The following is a 12,483-nucleotide window of genomic DNA, read 5'->3' on the forward strand; positions in this document are numbered from 1 at the left end:
TGGAAAGTCATATATCATTCTAAACATGTAGTATAGGTTTGTATATGGATTCTAATGGAAAGTCATATATCATTCTAAACATGTAGTATAGGTTTGTATATGGATTGTAATGGAAAGTCATATATCATTCTAACCTTGTAGTATAGGTTTGTATATGGATTGCAATGGAAAGTATATATCATTCTGTCCTTGTAGTATAGGTTTGTATATGGATTGTAATGGAAAGTATATATCATTCTGTCCTTGTAGTATAGGTTTGTATATGGAAAGTCATATATCATTCTAACCTTGTAGTATAGGTTTGTATATGGATTGCAATGGAAAGTATATTTCATTCTGTCCTTGTCGTATAAGTTTGTATGTGGATTGTAATGGAAAGTCATACATAATTCTGTCCTTGTCGTATAAGTTTGTATGTGGATTGTAATGGAAAGTCATACATAATTCTGTCCTTGTCATATAAGTTTGTATGTGGATTGTAATGGAAAGTCATACATAATTCTGTCCTTGTCGTATAGGTTCTCGCTTGAAAACCTAGCTATAAATGACAAACTTTAATGTAATTCCGAGAACCTATTAGTGACAGTAAAGAAGAATATATTAAAACATATCACCCTTTCTACATCTACTGCATCCAGTGCCGACGAGGCATTTCATCCAATACCAGAATTCATCAGGCCGGCTGGAACACGAAAGACATAATAGTATTCTAGACGTTACTTCATCAGCTTTCACGTACAAAACTATTAGGGTGTGAATCAGATTAAGTAAGTGAATTGTAATTATTATGTACATTATAGGTGCGTAATACTATACTAGTAAGCATAGCATACAGAAGTAGGCTTCACTTACATCAAAACTTCCCTGGTTTTACTAATTTGTAATCACGTTAATGGTGTTTTCGCGTTGATTTGTTGTGGTATTTAATTTAAAATGTATTATTAAATACTTGAGCTGTTTTTCAATAAAAAAAAAGGTGGAATTGTTCAGAAAAACTCAGAAGTGGGTATTAGCTTCATATGAGCCGTGAAATTAAACAATATTATTATTTTCTGTCTAGGCCTCCGGTTTTTAAAATATTTAATAATACGTCCCATCTGACACTCGACTTTTGTGATCTGTGGCTGAAACTCCAGGAAGCCATCTTTGGTTATATCGTGATGGGGGAGAAAAATGTTCCTGTACATTTAATGGAAAAACCGTCGTCTGTCATATCCAGGTGTCGCGATAAGAGATAGCGTGGCATGTTCACTGTAGCGGAACTTTTTCTGTGAAACATAAAATTATTAAACTCACTTTAAATATATTAGAATAAAAGAGGAAAAGCATTTTTTTTTTGTTATAGAAAGTTTGAATCATTAGTCCTCGATAAGATTTGAATTTATTTTGACGAACTTCAGTGTTAGCGTCGGACCTGAATGTCATAAGGCGTGTTAAGTATCTATTGGATTCGAACACACTGTTTGACACTTCTTTGGGTATGCGTTTGTATGACATTGAATAGCGTCGGACCTGAATGTCTTAAGTCGTGTTAAGTATCTATTGGATTCGAACACACTGTTTGACACTTCTTTGGGTATGCGTTTGTATGACATTGAATAGCGTCGGACCTGAATGTCTTAAGTCGTGTTAAGTATCTATTGGATTCGAACACACTGTTTGACACTTCTTTGGGTATGCGTTTGTATGACATTGAATCTATTTTTCTTAAAGATTAAACTAGTTCCATACTAACTAATTATATTTACAATGTGCACTAACAACAGTAATTTACAAATAATATAACCCCGTTTTAATCGGTTAGTATCAAGAACAATACAATATGATCAAACGCCTGGAATTGTTAGAAATAAACGTTATTTGTAACATAGGCCTACCACAGTGAACAAGTTGTAATAGATGAAGTAAAAACGAAGACACCAATCGATGAGCCAGCGAGTGTTTTCAATATTTAAAACGGATAATATAAGGTACGGTAATTCATCTGTTCTTGTCGATACTCTTCATTAAACCGGTCTATTTAACAGTTAAATTTGAGGAAAAATAAGCTCAGCTCAGAGGTAAGCTTGACGGCTTATAATGATTCAATTCAGGATTCGATCCCTATGGTGGGCATAGCAAGGGTATCCTGAACTTTGTACTTAATCAACAAACAAATAGATCTTGACTATATTCACCTGACAAACAAAACATTATTATTACATAAATATAAAATAAAGGAATAACGGGTCTATATAATTCGTACGATTGGATTATTTGTCTTATCAAGTTGCCCCCAGTGGCACAGCGGTATGTCTGCGGACTTACAACGCTACAAACCGGGTTTCGATATCCGTGGTGGGCAGAGCACATAGCATACCTACAAACAAACAAACTTATCAAGTTAGAGATTTCAACTTCTTTTAGCCTATGCCTTAGTAATCTCCACCAAACCTTCTGTTTCTGTGGTGTAACCTTCCTGAACACACACACACACACACACACATATATATATATATATACCGTGACCATCATTTCCAACCTTCACCATAGTACCTTGTAGGCAGTCATTGTTGCCCTTCCACCAAACCTTCTGTCTCTGTGGTGTAACTTTCTTGAACATATACATACGTGACCATCTTTTCCAACCTTCACCATAGTACGTTGTAGGCAGTCATTGTTGCCCTTCTACCAAACCTTCTGTCTCTGTGGTGTAACTTTCTTGAATATATACATACCGTGACCATCTTTTCCAACCTTCACCATAGTACGTTGTAGGCAGTCATTGTTGCTCTTCCACCAAACCTTCTGTCTCTGTGGTGTGACTTTCTTGAACATATACATACCGTGACCATCTTTTCCAACCTTCACCATAGTATGTTGTAGGCAGTCATTGTTGCTCTTCCACCAAACCTTCTGTCTCTGTGGTGTAACTTTCTTGAACATATACATACCGTGACCAACTTTTCTAACCTTCATCATAGTACGTTGTAGGCAGTCATTGTTGCTCTTCCACCACACCTTCTGTCTCTGTGGTATAACTTTCTTTACCACAATACCCATCGTGATCATAATTTTCGGCATGCCGCTTTTGTTGGTGTTGTTAATTTTGCTTTTTGGAGCAGTAATGTTCTTTAACTGTAAACGCCGTAAGTATATTTAATTTACCAAAAAAGAATAACCATCTAAATAAAACCAAGAATTTATTTCCACCACTTTAATGATACTTCCCTACCAGGGGGAGTATGTATCAAACAAATTATGTCTAGTCACATTCCTATCATTAATATGACCATAAGCTAATTAAGGTATTCAAACATCTATTAATTAATTAATTTTTCAAAATTTTTGTATGCACGTGCTTTTCAATGCCTATATATGGAATATACGCCCCCGCCTACATATCCTGTGAGAACAGTGCGTCTTGGGGTCGTCTCTGAATATTGAACAAATACAAGTTTTGTTTGTTTGTTTGTAATTAACTACAAATCTACACAATGGGCTATCTGGGCTCTGCCCACCACGGGTATCGAAACCCGGATTCTCGCGTTGTAAGTCCGCAGACATACCGCTGTGCCACTGGGGAGGGCACAAATATAAGTCTAACAACATCGTCTCCAATGTACATTTGTACAGACCATTCTGCCTAACAGTGTTTAATTTGAAAAAAAAATGAGCTTAGTGTTTAACTTAAACTATAGGTGAAACGTCAGTTAACTATATGATAGTGTGGTATAACAGTTTTGGCAATATTTATTTAATTCCATTTTAATATGCAGCCAATTAAATAAACTTACGATAATCAATAATAAAGTTAAATTTAAAGGGATTGCTGCCGATCGGTTGCCTCCTTGCGGTAAGTGTTTCGGAATTATGGACAGCGCCTCACTACCCGTTTTGCGCATCAAAAAACGTGCTGCGACAGGATTCCATGATTGGATGGAGGAGAGCTAAGTTAAATCACCGGTTTTAATCCTAACTAGTTGTATGCTCAACTCGAAAATGTTTAAAATCGCAGCAAACGACACTAAATATTTAAACATTTTCAACTACTGCTCGTAAAAGAACGTAAGCGAGATTTTAAAAGTATAATCAATGCGTTTAATGTTTTATTTATGTTTTAATTGCTTCATGTGCGTTTCTGTTAGAATCAACATTTATTAGGTTTTCATACAAATATCTTTCGCGTACACCTTAACTTACTAATAGTGAAAACCAGTTCTTCATCTTTATTCGCAATTAAGTAATTTTTTTTATGCGTCTAGGCCTTTTTTTTTTCTTCTGACAGCAAAGATTTCTGACAATCGAATTTTGTAATTTGAGGCACAAACCCAGGGAAGACAGTATAGGAAGAAAACCTTCATCCGTATATGTCTAACGGAAAAACTGAATGTCATATTTTAAAAATACAGTGGCGGCTTGTTTTCTTAGAAAATAGTTCTCCAAATTTAATATCTGTCACTTTGAACGCAAATGTTTGAAAGCGTGTTGTTTTGTTCTCACAAAAAAAAAAAAGGTTTTCAAATCGTATATAAGTAAAGAGTAACGTATGTGCGTGAGTGAGAAACATTTTAAATATCATTAAATTGTGCAAAAATGAAATTAAGAGCGGGAAAGTATGGACGACGTCACCATTACTATGCATTGCAAAGAGAAAGTTATTTATAGAATGGATCCCTCGTCTCAGACAGCAGTGTTTATACGTGTTAAGGTTTTGTATGTGAATTTCTTCATTTAGATACAGACTCTTAGAGTACCGTACCGTTACGCTGTTGAGTTTTAATACTTGGCCCCGATAGATCTCTCACTTTGATAAGTCGATCTATATCTAGAGTCTCTTACTTTGATAAGTCGATCAGTTCGTCATTTTTTGAACAGATTATTCGGCTCAAAGTGTCTTATGTACGAAAGGTATTTGATGGGATTTGTTTGTTTGTAATTAAGCACAAATCTACACAATGGGCTATCTGTGCTCTGCCCATCACGGGTATCGAAACCCGGATTTTAGCGTTGTAAGTCCGAAGACATACCGCTGTGCCACTGGGGGGCTATTTGGTGGGTATCGCGTGTTGTAGAATAGGTTTAACTGATTTATGTTTAACCTCGCAGTCACTGAGACGCCCCGCACGGCCATCAGATTCATTCAGAACTCTACCTACCTAACCTTATACGTGAGTAGTTTAGGCAGGTCACTTAACTGTTCCCCCCCCCCCAGTGGCACAGCGGTATGTCTGCGGACATACAACGTCAGAATCCGGGTTTCGATACCCGTGGTGGGCAGATCACAGATAGCCCATTGTGTAGCTTTGTACTTAATTACAAACAAACAAAGTTAACTGTTTTAATTATTTTAAATTCACAGCACTGCCTTTACATTTTATGAAGTTTGCTCATTCAAATACAAAATACCACAACAACAAAAACATTTCCATAGTTTCTAAATAAAGAATTATGGGATTTTTACACAACCTAGCGTGAATTTTAGTAGTGTTTTCATTCTTGTTTGTTTGTTTATGAATTTCGCGCAAAGCTACACGAGGGTTATCTGCGCTAGCCCTCCCTAATTTAGCAGTTAAACTGTAAGACTAGAGGGGAAGGCAGCTAGTCATCACCGCCAACTCTTGGGCTACTCTTTTACCAACGAATAGTTGGATTGACCGTCACTTTATAACGCCCCCACGGCTGAAAGGGCGAGCATGTTTGGCGGGATGGGGGATTCGAACCCGCGACCCTCAGAATGCGAGTCGAGCGCCCTAACCACCTGGCCATGCTGGGCCGCATTCTTATTATTTGAAGGAAGTGACACTAGTACGTAGAGAACATTTATCAAGTTTACAATAAAATGGAAGACATGGCACGATTCAACTCTTGTAACTGTGACAAAGTCTCTATTTCATATAAACTATTGACGTTAAATATACAAAAATTAATCCTCGATTTTCTCTCTTCTTCGAACTTCAAATATATATGAAAGTTAAATGCATTTGTTTTGTTAGATTTTTGCGCATAGCTTCCCCAGAGCTATGTGCGTTAGCTGTCCCTAATTTTGAACTAAATAGACTAGAGTGAAGGGAGAGATTCAACAACGCCCACCACCAACTTGTGGGCTAACTACTCTGATACAAGAGTGATATTTCACCTGGTTTTATTATAAGTTGAGCCCCACAGAGATACACTTCCTCCGGTGGGTCTGCAGTAAGCTTTAGGACTTATAGCGCTAAATTTCTGGGTTCGATCCCTGTGGTTGGCACAGTACAGATAAACATTGAGAAGTGTTACACTTAACAACAAGTTATGTGCTGTGGTCATACTTGATTTAATTACTAATAACGAAGGAATGATAAAGAACATCATATGTATATTAAATATATATATATATATAAAAGTTCCTTACCTCCTCTAGACAGCAAACAAAGAAGAGACTAAGAATAATAGATCTTCTTCTCATCTTTTGCTGGACTTGGAGTGTTGGTTGAATTTCTGGAACGGTTGTAGATCTCGAGTTTTATGTCAACCAGTAGTAGAAACTGCTTGTTCTCCGGAGAGTTGGTGGAGAAATGCGCCCAGAAAATCTCTCCTGTTGCTTCAGTTACGTCCTTTCGGAGAATCAGTCTTCGTCGAAACGCCGGACACAAGTTCATATTAACACTAACCGGTATATATATATATATATATACACACACATCGGGTGAAATCGATTCGGTTAGTGAAACGATTGGTCGGCAGAGCTTCGCGTATGCCCCCCCCCCCAACTCACACACTATAAATGTCGCTTTCCTCACAAGAAATGAGTTTTGAGTTTTCCAGAAAAGCTGTGATCGACCAGCTTTTGAAACTTTCCACCGAGAAAATGAAGAAACTTACTGAGTTTATCTGGTTTGATATCAAAATTGATAAGTATCTTTACACCACGCAAGCAGTGTTGAATTCAAATGGTTTCTATATCCACAGTAGGTAGAACAAAGAAAGTGTAGCTTCGTGCTTAACAACAAACAAACAAATTTACGATTTAAACGCCAAATGTCAGCGAAATAGTAGAAAACCAATAGGCTTAAAAATTGTTATAAAACAAATTAACTAGGTCTAGAAATTAAGGCTTAGATTATGCAGTCAAACTAGGTGTTCTGTGAAAGGAATGTGGAAGTAAAAAGTGTCTTCAAAATCAAGATTTCAAAATTTTAATCTTGACGCTAATGTCTCTTCCAATGGGTTGAAGTTTTGGAGGTTCAAAGAGAGTGGTAAATTATTTTCCATATTAAAAACAATAACATATTTAATCAGCCACAAACTAAGTTATATTAAAAACGGGTCTGACATGGCCTTGTAGTAAGGGCGTTATACTCGCAATCTTTGGCTCGCGGGTTCTTATCCCTTCACCGAACATGCTCGCTCTTTCAGCCGTGAGGACGTTATAATGTGATTGTCAACCCCATGTTTCGTTGGTAAAGAGTAACCCAAGAGTTGGTGGTGTTGGCTAGCTGCCTTCTCTTTAATCTATCACTTCTAAATTAGATATCGTTCAGTTTGAAAATGCCAAATCGAATTCAAATATATTTACTGACACATTTTATCTAATATCTCCCATGTAGTATACAAATGGTTATTTCCTTCTGTGAATTACCAGTACTGTTCCCCCTGTAATGCTGCTTCTGTGCGATCGGGCTTCTTGGTATAACAACTATACCACTCTTATTGTACAGTTTTACATTAACCCGTTAGTGTTTTTAGAGGTCAACAACTTCAAAGTGCACGCTTAAATAGACCATTAATACAAAATTCCATTGAAACTGTATGTTTTCGAACAGGTTTGCTATAATTCCAATTTCTTCAGCTGATTTCTCATTAAAATAGCCATTAATTTGAAGTATGGCTAGAAGTTTCTGAACTTTTAGCTCGCGTTTATTACCACGTTAACGATACCAAGAGATATGCTCAGCCTCATACCCAAAGTTTTTTTTGGTCGGAGGGTTCTCTTTCGTAGCTATATAGCCTGTGCTTTGTGTTTATTTCTTTTGTTTATTCGCTAGTACACACAATGAGTTTCTCGCGCTTTGTTCACCTCGGGGAATCGAACCCCGTCATTCAACGTTGTGTGTCCTCAAATTTACCGCCGACCCACCAGGGGGCTTTATTTGTGGATGAGGGATTGATCCTTGATTGGCTTGGGATATGGTTTCAGAGTCCGTTTCTATCCTAAATACTCTACTATAGGTGTAAGACATTGAGGACTCCCTCTACAGGAGATTTGTGTCATTTGGCTCTATATCGTTTCGTAATCTATCTGTATGAATATTTCCCTTCTGAAAGAGATTTCTCATGCCTCTCAAGCCGTTATTCAGGTTTTAAAGAACATTTTACAAGCCTAAGCAACACGGTTCGTTTTTATATGCGGACCACATGCCTGCCTATCACGTGGGTGTATTTCTAGGATCATCACGATGTTCGTAGGGAAATGGTCGCCAATTTACATGCGTTTTCATAGTCTGCAAATGACACTCTTTTAAAGTTTACAAAACACTCAATCCATAGATAGTAATCTTGTCTTGCAGTCAGGGCCTGAACAACTCGGAAATCTTCTACTAAACACTTCGAAAAGACAACCTTTCAAGTACTAAGTCATTAGGCGTTTTGACTGACACATATTTAATAGAATTAGTCAAGCGGACAACTCCAGTAACAAAGACTTCGAATTTAGTGTCGCTAGCAATGACAGTTTTGATTTCACGAGCAGCGGACATATATTAACGATACACGATGAACAGTATGCATTCTCGTCCCTAATTCTCTTATGGAGAATGTAATTTACTAGAGTTCTACCAGTTACTATACTGGATTTTCATTACTTCAGCGTTAACGCTATAATTATTTTTACGAAACATTTAGAGACAACCGTCAGTTAAAAAGAACAAATCCCAACTGTTGGAAAGAACTAAACTAATTTACACATAATGAAATCAAAACGGCCTGCCTCTTGTCCTGCTAGAGACAGACAGTCTCTTTACAGTATCTATTAATTATGTTTTTATTTGTCCATTTAAAGTTTTAGTATCCAAAACAATTAAACAACAACGTATAAACTTATTATTAATATTTTTAGCTGGAAAACTTTTCTAATAGTTTCTTTTCTTTTGTTATTGTTTTTAAGCACAAAACTACACAATGGGCTATCTCTGCTCTGCCCAACGCGGGTATTAAAACCCGATATGTAGCGGTAAAAGCTCTCCGACTTACCACTGAACAACCAGGAGGCAGTAGGTACTTAAAGGATTGTTTGTTTGTTTGAAGTTAAGCACAAAGCTACACAATGAGCTATCTCTGCTGTGCCCAGCACGAGTATCAAAACCCGATTTTAGCGTTATAAATCTTCCCTGAGCCATTGGAGGGCTAAAAAGGTTTGGTTTGATTGTCGCTAAGTGCAAAGTTACACAATAGGCTATTTGCAATCTGCCCATCACGGGTATTGAAACCCGATTTGTAGAGTTATAAGCCGTAATAAATAAAAAAAGAAACTTATCTCATACTATAGATTTTTTTAAGTAGTTCGACTGATTGGACGTTCAAAAAAAATATTAAGGTCTACGATTATTACTTGAGAAGCTTTTGCTTGAACACGAAACAATCGAGTATGTTAACGTTCTTGAAGTACATCGATAAATGTTTTTGTTAGTTTTTCCATTAGATCAGTTTCGAAGTACTTTAGTGTGGTTAATGAACTAAAGTTTTACTCACAGTGTAACAAGTTTATTGGAAATTACCTATATTAAACTTTTATACAAAAAAGTTGTTAAATAAAAATCTTTAAAAATTACTTTTAACTTTTTAGTGTGTTTTTTCTAGCTAACATTATAATATACTGTATATATATATATATATCCCAAAATAAAATATGTTAGAAAAGTCTCCCCTATATTACATACCTTCCCTGTTTTAAAAAACTAATTCTGAAGGAGAGATTTAATTATTTTAAGATACTTAACTCTGAAGATGTCCAACTATTTATCTCCGAGAGAGAGAGAGATTAAGATACCTAACTCTGAAGGAGATACTTAACTATCTATCACCGAAAGAAAGAATCAACTATTTTAATATACCTAATATGTCTAACTATGATTTTACCTCTAGGTATCGTTAACTTCTAAATAAGTCGGTGTTCCGAAACCACATCAAAATAATAATAATACTGTCGTGAAACCAATATTAAAAACACGCAAATGTTGATCTTAGTGAGCCATAAAAACGCTAACACGTCTGTGATTCAATCTACTTCGCATTTATCTCGCTAGTCAATAATAAAATTCCACCGCGATTCGAAGTTTAACGTATTAATAAATTTTCTTTTCCATCGTTGCCTTAATACTAAGCCTAAGCTAATATGACTGAAAGTGATATGCAGTCTAATTTAAGAGTGGAGAAAATGCGTACCTTCATACTTTAGTTTTTTAATAAGTCCTACCTTTAAAGGTATTTGGAATGTACATCACTTACATCGTGACACAAAGTTCTTGTAAAGTTAATACATCCCAACCACTTATTGTAACAAAAGAAAACTGAAATTAGCGAACACAAGCAGGCCTTAGAAATAAAATGCTGGTGTGAGTCTTTTGCACCAACTTATACTCCTTTTTTTTTCGAATCAGAAAAAAAAATTAGCATTACGCTTTACAAAATAAAAATATATTTACAGTGAACGGGAACTATTATAAATACATGCTTGTAAGTGTTGTTTTCCTTAGAAGTTATGTTCAGTCATAAAAACTAAAACTAAACTGAGCTTATAATTTCTATTTGGCAGCTAAATGATGCGTCTTTGGAAGTTTAAAGCAAACACAGACAATTTTTTTTTCTCACATCAAACCCGTGATTTGTTAAACAAACAGACAAATCAAGTTGAGATACATTTAATGCCGTCACCGAGGAACTGGAATTTTAAACCCGAGTAGCATCATATAATTTAACGCACGAGCGCTGAATGATCAGGACAAAGGCGTCTTTAGGTGTAACCGTCCCTAATTTTGAGCTATTGACAAGAGGGAAGGCAAGCAGCCAGTAGTATCCGCCAACCGTCACAAAGACTTTGTCTGGCTCTTTCAATAACGATATTAATAGTCACGTGTATAGCGCGCCCACAGCTTAAAGTGAAAACTGCATTTACAGCACCACGTTTCTAGCACCGTACCCTGCGATACGCAGCCCGACACGCTAACCAATATGTCACACATTGTCCTTGACCCTGAGAATAAGTGTATAAATTGCTGCAAAAAATTGTTATTCGTGGTCGTGTATTAAATATTCTTAATGAATGTATAATATATCATATTGTAACTCATTGTGTAGCTTTGTGCTTAGCAATAAACAACCAAATTTATATGATTGTAAACTAGCTGGAGTACCCGTCCCCTGGACGTTAGTTATGTAAATTCATGATTAATGAAAGATTATCTCAGGACATAAGATATATGTAATAGAAAAAGAAACGCAAAAATGCCCATAAAATCTGCAAAACACAAAATGTGAAACCGTAAATTTGCATGTATCTTCACATGGACCCATCGTGTAGCTTTACGCGATCTTAAAACAACAAACAAAATTCAACTATTTTTACCTCATTCTAATTTGTCATTTCTAATAAGTGTCGGCGTGGCCTAAAGTTATTGTGTCAGAATGTGAATATGAGGGTTCTTGGTTTTTCATGTTTATTTATTACAAAACCTCACTCCTTACTGTGGGGCCGTAGTGGGTTATAAGAGTGACATTATTGGATTAAAGTAATCCAAGATTTGACGATGGATGACGTTGACTAGTTGCCTTCCCTCTAGTGCAGGGGTCACCAAACTACGGTCCGCAGGCCGCATCCGGCCTGCCGCTGCACTGTGCCACAAATGAGCTAAAATAAAATTATTTATATGGAAATATCATAGATTATAGATAAACTTACTATATAAAAAAATTAAAGTAAGTGTAAGTAAAAATGTCCAAATTTGTCCAATCTGATTTTTGCATCTGACGGTAATTAAGTTTTAGGAAAATCAGTGAAATAAAAAATTAGGCAACTTTGGATATCGGAGCGCTTTTTGTGTAAGTACTTGCAATGAGAGTTCATTCCCGCAGTCGCCTCTGATAACTTAACTTCCAAGTATTTTTTCTTAATTTTTTCTCCATCTATTTAGAGATAACTGAACATCCAAGTACTTTTCCTTATTATTTGTTTCTCCATCTATTGAGAGATAACTGAACTTCCAAGTATTTTTCCTTATTATTTGTTTCTCCATCTACTGAGAGATAACTGAACTTCCAAGTATTTTTATTCGTCTATTGAGAAATAACTGAACATCCAAGTATTTTTCTTAATTTCTTTCTCAATGAATTGAGAGATAATTAAACTTCCAAGTATTTTTTTCTTAATTTTTTCTCCATCTATTGAGAGATAATTAAACTTCAAAGTATTTTTCCTTATTATTTGTTTCTCCATCTACTGAGAGATAACTGAACTTCCAAGTATTTTTT

At 36.0% G+C, this 12,483-nt stretch overlaps 1 protein-coding gene across 1 annotated transcript in view; it reads right to left on the minus strand.

Moving 5' to 3' along the window:
- The window catches only part of LOC111087989, a 22,508-nt gene extending 15,908 nt beyond the window's left edge, over positions 1-6,600 (minus strand). The window contains exon 1 of the mRNA XM_022396634.1: positions 6,374-6,600. Coding sequence (XP_022252342.1) covers positions 6,374-6,427 — 54 coding nt within the window. The 5' untranslated portion in view covers positions 6,428-6,600. The remainder of the gene's footprint in view (positions 1-6,373) is intronic.
- Positions 6,601-12,483: the final 5,883 nt, after the last annotated feature.

The sequence above is a fragment of the Limulus polyphemus genome, unplaced genomic scaffold (assembly GCF_000517525.1).
Source record: "Limulus polyphemus unplaced genomic scaffold, Limulus_polyphemus-2.1.2 Scaffold2952, whole genome shotgun sequence".
Classification (NCBI taxonomy): domain Eukaryota; kingdom Metazoa; phylum Arthropoda; class Merostomata; order Xiphosura; family Limulidae; genus Limulus; species Limulus polyphemus.